The sequence below is a fragment of the Calidris pugnax genome, unplaced genomic scaffold (genome assembly GCF_001431845.1).
Source record: "Calidris pugnax isolate Ruff unplaced genomic scaffold, ASM143184v1 scaffold24, whole genome shotgun sequence".
Taxonomy (NCBI): domain Eukaryota; kingdom Metazoa; phylum Chordata; class Aves; order Charadriiformes; family Scolopacidae; genus Calidris; species Calidris pugnax.
In genome coordinates, this window is record NW_015090922.1 from 21,687,292 (window position 1) to 21,706,884 (window position 19,593).

At 37.6% G+C, this 19,593-nt stretch overlaps 1 protein-coding gene across 1 annotated transcript in view; it reads right to left on the reverse strand.

The window, feature by feature from the left end:
- SDCCAG8 (serologically defined colon cancer antigen 8) overlaps positions 1-19,593 on the reverse strand; it is a 113,206-nt gene that overhangs the window by 57,988 nt on the left and 35,625 nt on the right. The window contains exon 13 of the mRNA XM_014950835.1: positions 11,770-11,912. Coding sequence (XP_014806321.1) covers positions 11,770-11,912 — 143 coding nt within the window. The remainder of the gene's footprint in view (positions 1-11,769; positions 11,913-19,593) is intronic.

Sequence of the window (19,593 nt, forward strand, 5' to 3'; positions counted from 1 at the left end):
AACATGAGAAGAAGTGTTTTTTATGAAGTCTTAGTATGTAGCCCTAAGCACTTCACAGTACTGCACCCCTTTCTCTGGAATATTCTTTACCTTTGTTCCACAAGCCACTTTTACAAGTGGCTGAATGTTGAAATGCTTGCTTTCCATAGAAGATTTATACAGGCATTTACTCTGTACACACAAAGTTATTTAAATTATTTGCACTTTATTTTAAATAAAGGAGTAATTTTCTTGACTTAAGGTGATTCTTGAATTTGGCACCAGAAGTCTCTTAGGTGCAGCCTGAGGACAGATTTAAGCCAGTCTAAGGCAACATTGCCAGTATAAGGTGCGGCCTCTTCATCCTCTTAGAATTAGCACTCCTGCAATTTACTGTGAAAGAACAAATGATTCCTTTTCAATCGGATTAAATCCCTGAACCACCTGGTCATAGAGGTGTGTGTCTTCCAGTGTCAGCACAAGCAAGGGCCTGGTGACATGTGGCCACATATTACCATTCTAGGGATGTGCTTTTCAGCAGCAGCGTAGACTTAGACCAGCTTCAAACAATTGGGACTCCGTACTCCAAGGCTCAGATTGCTAATATAGTCAACCCAACTGTCAGGCTCCTACCATTGAATCAAAAAATGATGCAGCTAAATGATGCAGAGACCTGATCTGCTATGAACTCACTCTGCCAATATAAATTTGTTCAAAAACCCAATGTTTTTGGTACGTTAACTTTGTACCAGCAAGCTTTATGCTGAATCAGGTATCATCTGTCCTACTGCAGCTGGCATAAAGTCAGCATAAACACTGCATTGCATGTCTAGCTAATTCAAAAGGAAAGTGACTGTGTGCTCACACCTGATCCGGATCAGACCAGCACAGCTGAATGATCCAGTAGATCACAGATGCGCTACGAATGACTGCTCAACAGTCACCCAAATTTTTTACAGACATTAGGTTTGGACACGCAACCTGCAGTTCAGCTCCCGTAGGCCTGATACTTTGAAGTTGTTAACTCTCCCCAGCTATCGCTCAAGTTGAGAAGAGAGGAACAGTTCTCTCTGCCTCCAAAGGACCAAGCCTCATATGAACAGCCTGGGAAGAAGCAGAACAATTTGACAGAACAAAGTGTTCTTCAGGATGACAATTTGAAAGACAATATTTGATTTTGAGGGAATCTGATCTAGGGTAAGCTAGACTTCCCCCCCATCCTAGATACCACATGTTCCAGCAAACTGACTAACTTGTGACCAAAAGCAAGAAAGATCAGAAATGCTGTGCTGACATTAACATTGTACTTGATCATTGTTGATTTGGTCTAGATATTACAGAAACACCCTAATAAAAGACATGTTTATCTACCCACATATCACAGGAGATTGATACGAATAAGTGAGTTAAAAAATAAAAATCCAGCCTTATATGCCTTTTATTGTTTTGGTCAGCTGTGGCATAATTTTCTTATTATCCTGATTGTAACTGTCTGCACATTAGTATTAGGAATAATGGACAGGCAGTGTAACAGTTGAGGATTTTGGTGGCTTTTTTTTTTTTTGGTCAGGCTATAAATCTCTCTTCTTTATGCTGTCAAGAGTAAGGGAGAAACGGATTTCAATAGCAACTTTAAAACGAAACTCACAAATTACTACCATTATGTTAAGTGCTAGATATCCCACTGTGCAGTTTTGCTTTGTGAATTTTTACCTTCTTCCATGCACACTTTTAGCCACTGATCGCACAGCCTTTCAGTGTTTTCTGCCTTTTCCTTTAAATAAACTGGCTCTGGCTCCTTCCATCTGGTTCCCCTTCCGTCAGCAACCCTGCACCTGTTCACACCTCCTCTCCTGTTGGATTCCACTGAACATTTCCTCCTCTGCCAGGGCTATTCTGGCACTCGCAACCTTTCTGTCATTCAATCCATCTGTCAGAAGTGAACTTTGTTTACCGCAAGCTTCTGCTTTCTTCTTCAAGAAGCAAAGCCCCTCAAGGTCATTGTCAAATGAACTGTCGGTGTGGATTTAAATCCACTTCTGCTAACCAGCAGAAGATGAACTTCTTTACAGTCCTGTATTTGTGAAGATCGGTTTGGGGTACAGAAGAAATATTGCAGAAGCAAAAGAATAGATTTTACCATCATTTGTTAACTCCAACAGCTAATGTGTTTTTCTTCATACACGTACCTTCTTGCAAAGACTGGCATAATCTGAGAAAGACTTACAGAGCTATGGAAAGTAGCAGAAAGGGCTAATAAAAATATTACCAATAAAATAATGAAAGCTTCTGACTCTCATTTTAACACAGTGTAACAAAGGTATTGACTGAAAATGCAAAGAGAAAGTGGGAACAGCTGAATGAATAAGTTTACAATAAAACCTTAAATAGGCCAACAGCACTCTCTGTAAATTACTGAATCTGCAGCATCTTTTCTTTTCTTTTCTTTTTTTTAAACTTACCTACTGATGTTTCACATGCAACACTGTTTAAGGGGGAAAAAAAAATCATGAATATTTTTTCCTGTTTTGAAGCCTTGTAAAACACACATATGCAACTCCTTGTTAAAATACTGCCTTCCACATTGAGACAAATTGTAAAGATTCTTTGTCAGGGGTGAGACTAAATGCATGTTGTCAACAGGATACGTTATTTTTAGCAATTCCTGTGCCCATATTTCTTTTCAGGAATACATTCTGATAGCCACAAGCTCCTGAATTATTAACTAACCTTCTCAACAGTCTCATTCTTCTAAAATAAGAAATACCTTTCAATTTCACTGAATACCTTGGGTATCCTTTAGAAAAAAAAAAGAAAATCTTTCACCAAGATTAAATACAGTACCGAAAAATAAAATATGTATTTTAAGTTTTGTACGCAATTATAATGAACCACCCATTATATTACCCTTTTACCAAAAATTAATTTAAAGTAAATCTTTCTGGGAGCAAATCCAGGAGGTAATCCAATCTCATTAGCAGAAATGCAGTTCTACTTATGTTAGGGCTGAATTTGACTATAATAAAAATTGCATTGGCAAATACTGCAGAAGTTTAGCTGAGTAATAACTTAATACTGATATATCTCTTATATGGGGATTAGTCCCTGTTTTTGTTGTCTGATGCATTGATTTTCTCCCATAGGATACAACATGCAGGTGAACAAAAGCACTGGAAATACAAGAGGAACTCGGGAACAAAAAGAACATGCAGCAAGGTCTCACCTAACTACAGAGAAACTTTTATTCCCCTCTTTGATTTAAGCCTGTAGAAGGCAACTGCACCACAAGGAGAAGCTAATCAAGAACCGCTGCTCCTATTTCTACAAAAACGTAGTTTGATACTCAAGCCACCAGGAACCCAGGGGCAACAAACAGTGGCACGCTACTGAGCTTGCCACACTGCCAGCAGAGCCAGGGGAAGGAGGTCAGCCCTGTCAAGCAGCCGACAGCAGAGGCTGCACTCATCTGCTCGCTCAGGACAGGCACCTTCCAGCTCACACTTTCCCCCTGGCCAATCACCGGCACAAGGACACTGAGCAAGGGGGTGAGGAGAGCAGTCAGGCAGCCAAAGTTGGCATGCTCAGGTGATTTTTCTTCCTCCTTCCATCCATCAGCTACCTTCTACAGAGATGGCAACGCACAGGCTGATGCTCTTCGGTGTCAAGTTTGACAAAGACCCCGCTGGAGGACCCTTTGCATTCTCTGCTCAATTTTTTTCTACGCAAGAATTTCAGGAGCAGAATCTTGCACAGAAGAAAAAAAACCCCAAACAAAACAACAATCTCTGTGACTGCACAAAAATCCCAACTCTGAATACACTATTGAAAGCATAAGGCAGCTTTGAAAATTGCTTAAGTTCACAAATACCAAGTGCTGATAGAAAAAGTACATTTTAGCTTATTGTAAAAACAAGCTTCCAGATGTACTTGAGAGAAAAGCCCTAGAACAAGTCAAAAATAAAGACAAAAATCAGAACCATTTTTCCAGTTGCAAATTCAGCAAGAAATCCAGCAGCCTTGAATACATGTGTCTGAAAGATTTTTATGGTTCAAAAACATAAATCATTATCCTGTTGTCATTAGTCACACAAATAGAAAACCTAATTTGAATGAGATCAAAGTAAATATTTGATACACATGCATAAATTTATTACTGTTAGTGCTGAATAATAACTGCTCAAAACAAAGACCTTATAAAGATGTTTGTTTTCTACAGCAGTTAGTCTCTTCTGTATTTCATCTGAATTCACTGCTCGCTCCAAAGCGCTTTAAGTATTGTCACTGCTCCTGAACCACACTCTACATGCAGTAGCAATTTGGCTGCCTCAACAACCTGATGCGATGTATAAAAGACGAAATCATTAGAGAAATGTGCCCAGTTGCAGTTTTAAATGCCATGGATAAAAATTTAGATGAATCTAAGACTGAACTCTGAAAATGTATTATTGTCTTTTCCTTGAGAAAATTGTACCGTAGGACAATAAATTAAATTGTCAACCATGTTTTAACTATTTAAAAATGAAAGAAGGTGATTAATAAAGACGTTCATATTCAACATTAACACACGATTTTGGATTTATTCTTTACTCCTTCACTTATATTTTCTTTCTTTCCCTTTTAAACGTCATCAATGGCCTTTACATATTTCTACAATCATCTTAAATATGTTTAAAAGATTAAATAGAAAGATATTTGAATAATTGTGTATTATCTTGACACAATGTATATCAGCTTCCAAATTTCTACAAGGCACTGCCAGAAGACGACAGAGCCGATTTATTTCAAATCATTCAGTATCAGTCTTCGTAAACCAGCATATGGTCTTATCATGGCAGGTAAAATATTTTACCTTCTATAATAACGCAGAGCAGCTAATTTATCTACATGCTGTATAATCAGATAAACAATTTCAGCTGCACTATGAAAACCTGTAGGCAAGGGAGAAATTTATCCCCCCACACTTTATTGATTTTTCCGCCTGTACATTCATATAATTGCTAACAACAGAGGCTATTCTTCCTTCCAACCCCTTCTTCAATTACCTTAAAGCAAGACCTTCTTTTCAGTTGTGGCAATATTTGCAGTTTCTACAGCTGCAGGACAAAGAACTGAGACATTTTCACAGAGTTGCTCGGGGGAAAAGGCAGGGGAAAAAAAAGCTTTGCAAGATTCTATTACAAGTAAAGCAGAGTGAATGACAACTTTCAAAGCTACCACAATCATTTACTAATGTGCTGCTATACCAAATAAGTCTAATTTTTTTTGACAGCACCAAATTAGATTTATTGCAGAAACTGCTGCATAAATAGCATATGGCTATGTTATACCACCTATTTCAAATCCCTGTAATGTTTCCTCCCCTCCCTACTCAAAATGAATAATTGAGCCAAGCTATAAACCTTCTGCAGACGAGAGATACACAAGTTCAAAAAGCAGATGCAGGAGACGTAGATTTCTCTGTTGAAATTCTCTAGAAAAGTATCACGTATCCCGATCGAACAAAACCGGGCAGTTATAGGTCAGGTCTCCCTTGCTACACTTCAGGATTTTATTTCCCCCTTTCCTTGATAAAATTTTGTTTTCATTTCTCTTTCAAGCTGACAGTCATCAAAGCGGGGCACGACCTCGTAATCCTCTTGCACATGACTACCTCTTACTCGCGTAAGAAATCCTATTGATCTTTATTCATGTGACTCGAGATCAGAAGGCTCGGACCTCCATTCACTCCTCACGAGCTCTCATTTACGAAGAGGCAAGAGCCCGCTCCGAGCAAAAATAAAACATGAGAAAACTGGTTCCATTCATCGGAGGGGCCCAAGCCTGTGGGAAGGTGCCGACCTGTAGCTCTCCCCCCCGGCTTTCCAACAGGAGCACAGTTTTCTTATGGGTTTGCTGGATGGGTCCCCAGACCCACGTGCTTTTGAGTTTCTGTCAATCGCCACATTCTGTGGTCAATACGCCGCTACGACAGCAACGCGACAACGCGGAGCCTTGTCCCGCGACGGGACAAAGGCAGGTATTTGTGAGGCGGGAGGGGGCAGGATGTGGCCCGGCGGCCGGCCCGCGCCTCCCCTCTCCCCGAAGCCGGGGCCAGGCTGGCCGCACGCCCCCCCAGAGCTTGTGCGGCCGCCGCGCGGAAAAGACCTTGCAAGGTCTTCTCTCCGTCCGACGGGCACACCACTGCACACATCGTGGAAGGCTGCGGCTACCCCGCCGCTTGCCTCTCGGTGGTCAGTCCTCCCAGCTGCCCTATCCGTTACTGTCTGATTAGCTCTGCGAAGGAGCCCCTCCCCGGCCAGCTTTCCCCGCCATCTGTTCCACACGCGATGGCTGCCGCCCAGCAGCCTCGCGCTGCCCTCCTACCTGGCACCCGGCTCCCGGCCTTACCCCAAAGTGCTAACACAGGTTCTCGCTGCTGGCAGAGTCAGGATTTCATTACTACTACTTTGACAAGTGCAGGGTTGTTTGTAATTTCTCTTTTATCCTGATTTTGATTGTACAACCACCTCCCACTGATTCAGTTTGCTTCAGTTTTGTTGCTCACAGATTTTACTCTCCACATTAATCTCCCTCTGGCATGTTACTGCATCTGTTCCCTTTTTTATTATTAATTTTCAAATTCCCACCATTTTTGACAAAAAGGAGGTAATCTACACTCTGCTTCTGCCCATTTCATTTTCTTTAATTTGGAAGATAAGTATGAAAGCGTGCCAAAGAAGTTAATTCTCCGTTAACAGTTTATTTTCTGGCATCCCGACGCCTTTGTATATGAAAAACAGATAGAAATAAATGTTGACTGAATCACAACAACATAGTCGCAACCTTCCCCAAATTTAATGAAAAGTAAACATATGAAGCAGAATCTAAAAAGTTTATTAGTTATCAGAGTTCTTTCATGCTATCACTCCTCCCTGCATTTTAAAATAATAGTTTTGTACAAGATGAGCAAAATATATAAAAAATTAGAAATCAATCACTGCTTACACTTCATTTCTTCCTCTCCCCTCTCCCCCCTTCCTCCCCGCAATTTAAGTGTTATTGGTCCTTTCATCAGTCAGTCAGTCTGGTAATATAAATCATATCTCAGTCCTTTAATATTAGTAAAAGCATTTATTCAAATGTTACCTCCTTTCCAGCATAGACGATGGATTCTTTCTGATGTGCTAAAATTGTTGGAAAAAGCACGACAGTAAGCGTGCTGCTAGCTAATAGATACTACTAGAAAAAAATCCAATAGATAATACTAAGTACTGTGCATTCCCTAGAAGGCTAAGTATAACCACCTTCTATAAATCAGGAAGTTAGTTTATATTTTATCATTTAACAATATCGCTTAAATAGGGAAATCAATGTATGAGGCATGCTGCAATTCTAATGAGGAACAGTGGTGACGACATACAGCTCAACACCAGTTTCAGTGACTAAATAATGCCACAGGAACCTGGAGGTGAAATTATAGATTTATACGCCTTATTTATTATACATATAATACAAATTAGCATTAATAGAGGTGCTGAAACTAGCAAGAAGGACTGATGCACACTAGGAAGGCTATAGCACTGCTAAAATCCACTGTACTCCCCAAATGCCACTTTCTTTGATATGCTGCTTTCTACGACATCATATAATTTTCAAAATTAAGGGAAAAAAGAAATATCACATAATGAGGGGGAGGGGAGGGAGGGAATAATGTCAAGAACTACAACATCCACTGTCCTCACTGTAATACGAATTTTTATCCTTCAAGTGAGTGACACAGGCATTCAGGGTAGCTTGGCAGGTCACCTGAAACTGGAAACACAGGTTCTTCTAGTGTTTAGCAATTTTTCCCCACCAAGAACTTGACAATCAGTACTGCTTTCAATGTTTCATATAAGCAAAGAAGAAGAGTAAAAAATTAAATTAAATTAAATTAGTTTCAATTCCACTTAATTACATGTCCCAGAAAATGCTAGATGACGTTTTACTCAAATATATCTCAAGCCGTCCACCTACCTCCATGTCTGAGAAAATGCATGATGGCATAGAAAAAGTTTGATTTTGAAATGCACTGATTCCATCACTTTTTAAGATTTATTTAACTGCTTTGGCACGTTGAAACAGAAACTACACCTGACTGCAACTGAAACAATAGCTTCAGAATCGTTTTGTAACAAAAGGAGGAAAAGATTTTTAATGATTATTCCACTACGCAAAAAAAAGTGAAAAAATTTATTAAATTAGATCACACACTGAAACCTAAGCAAGATGTTAACATCTTGCATCTTTTATGCAATCTTTTCCACTGGCATACTGACATGATTTTTAATGGTTATTCTCTCAAGAACTAAGAACAATAGATCTGTATGTTGCCTACTCTCTGAAGAATGGATTCAGATAAGCTTCATTAGCAAGACCCAATTTGGCCAAAGTAATGGCAATTTAACATTGACCCCAGAAGTAATTTTGTAAGATTCTTCTACTATGGTAACTGTAATACAAATAAACACAAAGCTGAAACTAAGGTAAAAAAATTAATACTTTAAACAAGCACGGTCAGTGTCACAGCATGGTGACATCTGCAAAGTTACACGACTGACAATCAAAACTCCACAGCAAACGTTCTGTATTTTCCTAGTCATTTGAAGACATACAAATTAGAATTACTAACTAGATTCAATAGCAGGAAATGCATGTTAATAGCAAGGATTTCTAAGCAACATATTGCTCCAGGAAGAAAGGTGACAGGAAAAGGCAAATTTAAACTCTGTGGCAATGGTTTAGAATAGCTAATTGTAACCTTTTTCTTGATTTTAACAAGTACATTTTGTTAACTTAGAAGCTGTTTAGTTGGTAATCAATCAACGGTGTCTGAAAACTAGGATGCAGCAAAAAAGAAGTGGGACTCCTGGAGAAGAGTGCAGTTCTGCAAGCACTTTCTGATTAAGACATAGTCTGCATGCTCTTTCTCCCTTAATCCAGTCATATAATATTTATCATTTTCATACATTAAAATCCAAAGTTCTTCTATTAATTTTTCTATTCTATTTATTTACAATATCCAAACTTAGAATTAGTGGATTAGTAAAGAACTTTTCTTAGTAATATACAATTCCATAAAAAACAATGAATTCTTTCTGTACATCCTCAGTTACCTCTAATTTTTGCCAGAACAACCCAGACAGGTCATGCAAGGCCACACAAAGACTATCCACAACCGTGTAACAGCAGTACAGGCCTCCCTCCAGTCCAGCGTTGTGAGAAGACTTGGAGTGGACCAGCTGGTCCTCTCCTGAAAAGAGGGAAATCAGCAAGACGAGGCCAAGGCCAGAATACCCAAGAGATGCACTAAATCAGTGCAATTTCTGCATCAACCTCCCACAGGCAGGACTCTAGAGCTTAAAATCTGTTTTCCTTGGCAAGTGCCACAGTGAATGATTCTATAACCCCCACAGGACTGCTATTACCACTACTCTTCAAGTGAGTATATTTCACTGGCACAGCTGCCATTTGAGGTGAAGAGAAAAAAATATAAAAGAAGGCAGACTGCAAACCACTAAAGTTCATGTGCAACAGCCATGGATGTACCAATAAATCAGAAAAATACCGAGTTCAAAATGCAAAACTAATGCGGCTAAAGACATGCAACTTTTATACCTTCACTAGTAGAGAAAACCTGTTTCTAGCAGGAAGTGATCTGAGAGGAAGAAAAAGAGTACAGGATAAGGAAAAGTTTTATTTCAGTGGGGGATCTTTTCCTTTGCGAGTCAGGGAAAACCAACAACTTCACAAGAACATCTCTAACCCTGTCCTACCAATCTAAGTACACGGGGACAACGTGTAACAGTTCAGCTGCAACTAATCTCTCATCTCTTTTTCCCCCTTCCTCATCCATTACAGCAACACCACCTAATGTATTCCTAGAAAGCAGACAGACACTTCAAAGATAAGGAGGACACAAAAAACCAACAGAGAACAAGGTATTGCAGAATATGGGGAATATCAAGGAGAAAGATTTGAACCTCTTTTTCATGCTTCAGTGTATACATTTTTCTGACAATTAGGTGTCAGCACAGAAAACATTTCACTGCTTATAAGCATACTTATAAGCATACTTATAAGCAGTGGCCATAACATGAACACAAAGTATGAAAAATAGAATAAAGATTAGGACATTGCAGAAAAGCAGCTGTAGTAGGTAAGACTAAGACAAAGACAAAGAAGCCGTGGCAGTTCAGCATCAGTCTCAAAAAGCAGATGTCTGTGAAACTGTGTGAGAGCAGAGCCAGCACAGAGCACTAGTTGCCCAAAATACTGTACCCAGCCTGCAGTGATTTGCATCTCAGAAACTTCCCATTGAAAAGCTACCTGAATCAGCTGTATGTTAGGTATCCAGCTTTAAGTACCTCACTATGTAAAAGCAGGCAATAGTCCTCATTTTTAAAAGTAGTTTCACAAAAAAAAAATTAAAATTGGCTAGTCAGATTTCCTCCAAGATATCCAGAGCTTTATTGCATATAATCAGCCTTTTGCTAAAAGGAGCGTGGTAAGCCATTTGGTTAACTATCACAACAAATCATTATTAATAAAGTTCTGCTAAATCCAAACTTTAGATATCTTAACAACTCACCCAAAACTTTTTTCAAGTTCATTAACCTCTAGCATATTTTTTCTCTAAATACAGGCTGTTAGAGTGGTACTTTCTTCCATCTGTTAAACAACCGTGCTCTGAATTACACAGAAATGCAGCTGAATAAAAAAGTGATTCATTGAATTTAATAGTTTAGGCGAGGCTCTGTTTTATTTCCAGTTACTCAATGACAGAACTCTCACAAAGCCCAAAGAGTAACAGACTTGGATAAACACGCGGACTTCTGTTAAATGATAAAAAATCTAAGGTTTTTTTTTCCCAACATAAAATTTAAACTAACTTAACTTTTTTACCTTAAGGATTCAGTAAAAGCTGCCCGATTTGTTTCTGGATGTCCACTCTTGGGGGGAGCAAAGGGTGGAACTAAACAAAATACACACACACAACCAAAACCCTGCAAACAGTCAGACAACAGCATTTTCTGTGGCAAAAGGAGAAATTCCTGCAGTTACCAAAACTCAAGCTGCAATGAATAATTGGCATGTCAACCTTCTAGTGTTTTCTAGAAGCATGTAATGAATAGTACAATAAATCGCTTTGGGAGCTACATCCAAGGATGGAATGAACTCAGGCAAAGTCTCTTGTCACACAGTGTTTGTGTTGTACCACATCTCCACTGAGGAAGCGACTTAAACACCCTCCTCACATACTTGAGATTACCTCCTGCTCATAGACAGTAATATTACCTTTTTATTGTTTAATCTTCAAAGAAGCTTAACACGATTATGTTCATTTATATGTTCCTGGTCACTCTGCTGCAGAAACTTCAGGTTATTAATCTCAGAACTCCTATGCTTAACGGTGCTGCTGTGCACTACAGTCACAAACTACAGATAAAATGTCTTTGTCCCACCAAACACAGCAACAAAAAGAGTATAACTGCACTTTCCCTTGTTCTTCTTCCTGCCCAAAAGCATGCTACCTCATCAACAGAGCTGAACATTGCCTTTTCCTCACACTAGTCATTCACTTTCATAAACTACAGTTCATAATTCACATTGTAGTTCATAACTCACTTATTTAAATCTCCACTTTTAACTGACAGAGGGCTGCCCATGCAATCAATGACTGCAAGTATCTATAACAACTGTGAGGAAGCCTATGGCAAAAAATTAGCAGAATGAAATTGGTACTACAGCATGTAATAGGATAAGGGGTACCTGGTGAGGTGCAGTTGGTGCTCAGATTTACTCAGCAGTTCTGTCAGTTTTAGGCACTCCTCTCTGGCTCCTGTCACATCCTGCTGAGCTTGTTCCAAACGCTGTTTGTTTCCATTCAGCTCTAATCCCAGTTTTTCTATTTTCTTAGAAAATTGTAGAACCAAAGAAAGTATATTTAACAAACTCATAGAGATACATTTTAAGACAATGAATCTTACTGTGATAAAAGCTCCTAAAAAACAATGGATGCTTTTGTTTTAGAACAAAAGTAGTTTGTTGGTAAAAACTGCAAAACAAGCAGATTCAAGTATTTGCAATTATATTCTTATGAAAAGCCAAAATGCATATCATATTTAAATACATATCATATTTAAATACATCAATACACAATCAATGTTATTGTCTTCACGTGGCTTAAGAGATCCATGCATTCAACCATCTTCTGATTTTCTCATTTGAAGGCTTCCATATTTGTGTCCCAAAGTCCCTATGTCAGAAAGCCAGAAGGCAGCAGAACAGTGGCCATCTTCAGAAGCTGCTGGGCACAGGATAGCTCTTGTAGCCATTTATTTTACTTATCTATTACATCAGCAATGACACATGGGAATTTAGCTTTGCCATATTCACATAATATTATGCAAGAGAATAAAGGTCATTTAGTGATTTTACTATTATTGAAAAGAAGTTATTTATGACCTATAATTGAATCCAAAACATACCAGCTGCTGTTAATCCTCTCGTTTTCTTAACATCATTAATCCTTACAAGTCAACTAAACCAAGTAAGTAAATCTAACTTAGTTAATGAGTCTATTAATTTATTTTACAAATAATGATAACCAAATTCAGATGACCAACATCTTTAATTCCAGCAAAGCATACTGGACTTAGTACCTCTAACTGAATTATATTGTTAACACTTTAAACATTTTTCACAAATATTTTCAGAAGGATTACATTTTGCTCTAAATCCACACCCAACATACAAGTACCTGTAAGAATCCATCTGTAATGTAATATTATACTTTGTCCTAAGGATGTTTTTAAGGAGGCTAGTGGAGTACAGAATAAGCTAACAATGTAATTTTATCATGTAGTAACTATTCTCCACTAACTCCCTACATAAATATTTATTCGTTGTTGGAGCTGGAGGGAACTTGCATGTTTTTCAGTCAACTAAACTGTGAAAGGTCATTTGTAGTACAGAATAAAATTGTTCATATAAGGAGTTAGTGCTGAATAGCTATTATACTTTAAATTCATACCATAACTTATTTTGTGATAGCTTCTGCATGTAGGCAAGCCTCAATATCTTCTTCAGTTAATGAAATTATTCATTCAAACATCCTACAAGAACAAATGAATGTAATTCAGTCCTAATATTTGCACTTGAAGCACCTTTGTAATAATGTTGTCTCTTTTCCTCTCATGAAAACATTAACCTAAACCATTTACAATAAGACATGACATCACAGACAAACATAATCTCTTTATCCGGAAAAATATTTCATAATGTTCTTTTTAAATTTATTTTTAATTTTGCTAATTACTTAACTGTACACTTTTTTCCTCCAAGATTACTCAACAAAGGTTCATGAAGTAAATTATTATTAAAATTTGAATATCACCTTGGTCACATAGACCACCTGCCAAATTAAATCAGTAATTCCAAGTTCAAATACAAAAAGAATGAAACTATCTGCAAAATTTTAGTATTCTTCCCCTCAAAAGAATGTAACAACCTATTACACTGTCAGAATATTTTAAAACCAGGTGTGCAAAGGTATTCAGCTACATATCCTCTGCATTTCCACTTATTTCCAGAGACTTTTGCATACTTAAAATATAACAAGAGAAGTCTCAGTGGGTTCTCTACACTATTCTTCTTAACAGCAGCAGTTCACTAATGTTATTTCTCCATTCATAGTAAGCAGGGACAAGAGTTCTTCATTGTCTTTACAAGACAGGGAAGTTCTGCAACATTCTTAAAATTTGCTGTAAGAATACACCCATTCAGCATACCTTTAAAAAAACCAAACCACTAATGAGTCAAAAAGCATCAACTAAATATTTGAAAAAGCACAACCACAGCTGAGAACATAAATACACTCTAGATGACTCCTTCAGGGGAAAGTTTCAAGGAACAGATGGGCTTTACACCATTGCCTCAAGTTAAACAGGCTCAGTCAGGTTTTGACACAGATCCACAGAAGGAAGCAAATTCCAAGTGCAAGAACCTCTGGTGAAAATGTTATGCTTCCATCAGCCAGATGTTGAACCTGCAGGGTTGAACCCAAGAATACATCCATAGATTTCAGTTGTCATGAAAGTGCAGGGAGAAATTCTCAGACAATGACTGCATGACAGGATCTTTAAAGATTCACGGGAGTCTTATGATTTCTACAAAAATTATCAAGAAAGCAACCGTAGGTTTTGAAGAACAATTTTACTTCTGCTATTTTCATCAGCAATTCCAGAACTCAGAATCAGCTCCTTTACACATAGACACACATACATGTGTGTAGGTGTATATAGATATATATAACTATATCTTAAAATACCAATATTTAGAGGCATTCACAGCATGAGTTATATGAAGAGCAGGCACTCTACTCAAGAATTCTGGCAATGACCCTGTCAGAAACAGCAGACAACCTCACGAGAAAGGGATAGCAGAAAAATGCGACCCAAGAGAACATGCTAACAGCAACTCAGAAACCGGAAGCATCTAATCCAGGTATATTTATGGATATCAACTAAATTATTTTTGAAACACCAGAAACCTTCATTGAAAATATTTTGGTAGGACGCATGCATCATCATGCTGAAAACAGACAGCCCATACGCTGAATATTGCGTGTTGCTTCTGTTTAAAAACTCAGACAATAGTTTGAAACTTATGAAGCCTCAGAACTTGAGACTTGTTCACACAATAAAACCCAACCCTCTCCTCTCTCCTACAAACATTAATAGTCTCATAAATGTATGTACTCTCTCCTGAAATATGTCAAAGTCCAGTCCATCACTAGGTCATCACAATATAATCAGAACGTAAAATACAGAGAAATTACAGAATCAATGAATCTTCTTCACTGCTCTGCAGGGAACTTTAACAGGCAGCATCTTTCCAAAACTCTTCACTCAAACTAGTTTTCGTGTTACTTTTAGTTCCCATTTCTTCTACTGGGAATCTGTAAGCAGTTCTGTAGCTGCTATCTGGGCCCTAACGTAATTGTAGGGACAGAAACAGAAACAAACCACCAACTAAAGTATTTTGCTGACAACTCTGCTTCTCATGCAGTGTTAATTTGATCCCTCAGTGCCTATCACTTGTGATACAGCTTTTTACAACATGATCAGAGAGTATTTCTTCAAGGTACTTAACTTTTCAATGTATGTGAGAGACAAGAGATGGAGCAGAGAACTGCAAAAAGACAGATGACAATCTTGCATTTAAGAAAATTTGAAACAGATTTTCAGTATAACAAGGAACAGAATTATCATAATGTATACGCACAACAAGACTACATTAAGGTTGGAACAGGCAACTTCTGGTGCTTAACTCTGCCACTTTAATATTCTTATTACTTCTGCACATAATTTAAAAAGTACTATTTAATCTGTCCTGCACTGCAGTTGCCTAAACTCCCAGGAATATCAACAGGCCCTTTGCCATTGAAAGATGGCAGGCTGAACATCAGTGAGCGAAACATCATTATTAGTAATTTGAAACACATTAATACTATTCTGCACACATACCCAACTCAGTTACAAGAAAGAAGTTTTACTAAACAAAAATTAAAGCATTGATGAAATAACACTGCAGTAAAATTTTATTCTATATCAATTATTCTTTTTTTCAGTATTACCACCAACCAGCTTTTAGATTTTAAGTTTTCCACTTCGAAGCATAGGACCCCTCTATATTTTTTTTCCTTGAAACACTTAAAATAAGTGTTATGCTTATCATTTGTTTATGAAGAGTTTACAACTTATCTTCTGATTTTCACAATGCATTTTTAGGTGAACACACTGGAGATTTTCATTCAGTGACATAAATCCAACTTACTGGAAAACATAAAAGATGATTTCTCAAGCATTGGATCAATCTTCAAATATCATCTTCATAGATTATCTGAAATTATCTTCACCTAACAATACTTATGTATGTTATAAAAAAGCACTCTTTAATTAACTAGGCATCTCTTTATCTCTACAAAATCCGATCAAATGCAATAATAATTTCATTCAAAACAAGCCAAATTAAAGATTAAAATAATTGTTTAATTCTTTTCATACTGATGCTGATTCTATTGTATGCAGAAAAATGCAACTTTAAATTCCAAACTAGCAGATGTTTTTCATAGAATTTTAAATAGCAGCAAACTGACAGAAAAGACAAATGCTTTTTTTTTAAACAAATGAGAATGATTAAGCAGTAACAAAAGAACTCGCACTCTGAAGTAAAAGCAAAAACAACTTTAGAAGACTTCTAACAAAATCAAAAATATACCAAAACTAATTGAATTCGTAAGTGATCTATGACATTCACTATTGTACTAGTATGCTCAACCATCAGGTAAGAAAACACACAATATAACCTGAAAAATAAATTCTGCACTGACTACACCACTGCACAAATTCTGCAATAAAATAGTTTGGGAGGGGAAAATATTTTTGTGAATTTACAGTACTTTCTTTTTGTTTCATACTTCATTGTCCTCCATTATTACAAGATTGAGGGGCATAAAATAGACTAAAAAATAGAAGAATGAGTACAAAGAAATATAAAGTGCAATATTATTATTATAGTAGTCGCTATTTGCAGGTACATCCTCCAAAAGCAATCAACTTCTGTAAAAACACATATACTTCAAATTAATAAACAGTAACATTTTACAGGCCCTGATGCTAATATGCTTAGTTTCATTTATTAAACTAGCCCTTTAAAGCAATGAAATAAATGATAGTGCAAAGGACCGAGTCTATGAGCAAGGTCTTTCTAACAGGTGCCACCAACACGGGCATTCACATACCCTCAAATATTACGTGTATCAGTGACAGGAAATTTTTGCACTGTTTCAGTGATCTCAATCCATGCTGTTGCCTTTACTTATTAATACACTAGTTAATCAGGGACAGAACAAACATACTCTACTATAACACTATTTTTTTTTTCTATTATTTTTTATTTCTTAATTAAAAACCCCTAACAAAACCAGCCAGTTTTTGTAGCAAGATTTTGAGGTATTTTACTTGGAAAGATGACTGTTAGTTCATATGCAGCAGGGGTCACTTGCAGTCATTTCTATCCTAATCCTAATATCAATCAAGCACTTTGAGGTTCTGAGTGGTCTCTAAACCTCAGACCTCCCAGGCATAGCCATCTGACATAGCATATTGCACCTGAAGAACTATCCAACTTTGTAAAGAGAGTCAGGGCCATATGAGGTTGACCCTCACCACGCCCCAAAAATGTTTTTCTCCCTTTTGCACTCTATACAAACTACTGCTGCTTCCCAGAATACAAAGCAGTTATGAAAATTAAATTTGATTTTAAAGGGGACATCTCCTTTCTGGAAGTAGATTTATTATAAAACTGTGAGAATATACAAATAAATAGTAAGAAATAAAATGTACTCAAAGCTAAGAAGAGTCCACAAATAACACATCTTTCAAAGAGGTCAATTTGCAAAAATCATAAGACAACTGCAAATTCTACAAATCATTTAGCCCAAAACAGAAATGTGAAAACCTTCCATGACATGAAAGGCAACTAACGTAAGCAGAAACGCAAGAGGAGAAGCAACCCCACTAAGCACCCACGGTTTCTTTGAAGGGTTTTGCCCTGCGGCTGGCTTATAAATCAACTGATCTCTGAAGACCAGAGGACAAGCAAAGACATCACGTAGATAAGCAATGGGGGCTGTCATTTGTTGGACCGCTATTATTCTAGCCCGATCCAGTGGGACTCTTGAATTCCTCAAAGAGAAGTAGTTTAGCAACCACTTTGTCACTTGTACTGCAATGAAATGTAAGGGCACCTGGCAGTCCTGTGGCACTCCATGTGCCCCACTAAAAGGCAGCGCCTCAAGAAGGGAGCCATTACCTCAGCAAAGGTCAGCAGCCACAAGCCCTCTGCTTCCAAAACGTTTGAGAATTAAGAGAGAAGGGACACTGCGATTTGTGAGGAAGAGCAGAGGTGCTGGAAGGGAGTAGCACGGAGCGGGGCTGCTCTTAAATGGACATGTCTTTAAATCCCATTCAAGCAAACTTTCTACCTGTAATTGTTAGCTGGGGCAAGAAAAAATTCACATTGCTAAGTATATATTTATGAATACACACACACAATTTTTTATTTAAGCAATAATCTTAAATGCCTGTCCTTGTTCAAACTCTCAAAGAGCAACATGGCCCCTAGATACTGTGGATAAATAACCCTGGAAACAGACAAGAGTGAATGGCTGAAATGTGTTATACAAGGATTTTACCTCATTATTTCCCTGAAAATATTTGCTTTCAGTTTGCCAAAATATTTGAACTGCAATACTATTTCAGGAACAAAACTTCCAAACCTATAGAGATTACACCACATTTTAACAGACAACATTGCTGTACTGGAGATTAGCTCAGCAGCCACCAGCAGAGATAAGAAAGTGATTTTGTTCCACAGTGGAACAAGATACCAATTTGTTTTTTTTAAATGGATTGCACTGGGAGTCGGGGGGAGCAGGCACGGGGACAGGGAGAGAATGGGGTGGTAGAAAATAGAAGGTTTGCTTGCTGATAAAGAAATTTCAGAGAAGGAGGGATGCATTCAGAAAAGGAGGGATGCATACAGAAAAAAAGGAAGAAGACTTCTCCTACTTTGTTATTGAAAAATAGGAGAGAACAGAACTTATTCCTTTTATCCTTTTCAACACATATTTGAGGGGAAAAATGTAGGATTGGCTCTTTCTTCCTGGACAGCATTAAGGAATAGCTGGAAACCTATGCAAACAACCAACAAGTGATAGTCAGGGACTTTTACACTCTTTTTCTTCTGATTGTTGGCACAATCACTATTGATAAAGCAACCATTTTTTTAGTCAAAGGAGGAAAAAAACAACAGAAAATAAGCATTTCTTTACATATAATGAAGATACACACTATAGCAATTCCTACTTTGAATAATGTTTAATCCACATAAATTATTTTCTCTGTCCATATACTAATGGGGTGACATTACATGGGATGACACAACATAAATCAAGGTTACATGGGCCAACTACCCCAATAAACAATAAATTCCTGATTATCAGCTGGGTCATTCCTCTTAGCAGACCAGCTGCTTAGGGGAAACAGACCAGCACAGAAAATGCAAACCAGTACAGAAAACTCCACTAGTGGGAATCCCAGTACCAGGGATTTTTCTTATGAGAAAATGACAATGAATTTAATGAAGGCTGCTCATACCACTGATTCTTCAGGAATGGATGACAGACAGAGGAAAGCAATGTCATAGCAGAGCAGCAGCAGCCATAATTGCAATTAAGCTTTTCTTTTGTTATATCTTTCAGGGCGGTTGACCAATGTTTTTCCCCAAAAATCTTGAGATGAACTAGTAAGTTCAGTTACAAGAAAGAGTGATGTTCCTGCTGAACAGGTCAGAAAATTCATACCATAGCAAGTCATAAATTACTATCATTTTATTCCTTCCTTATTTACCCATTTTCAAATTAATGCATTGAATGCACCAAACCGAAAATGATACATTACAAAGAGTTCAGTTACAGCAAAGGTTATCACATTTTCTTCATGTTTTCTTGTCCAAAAGCAATTTGTC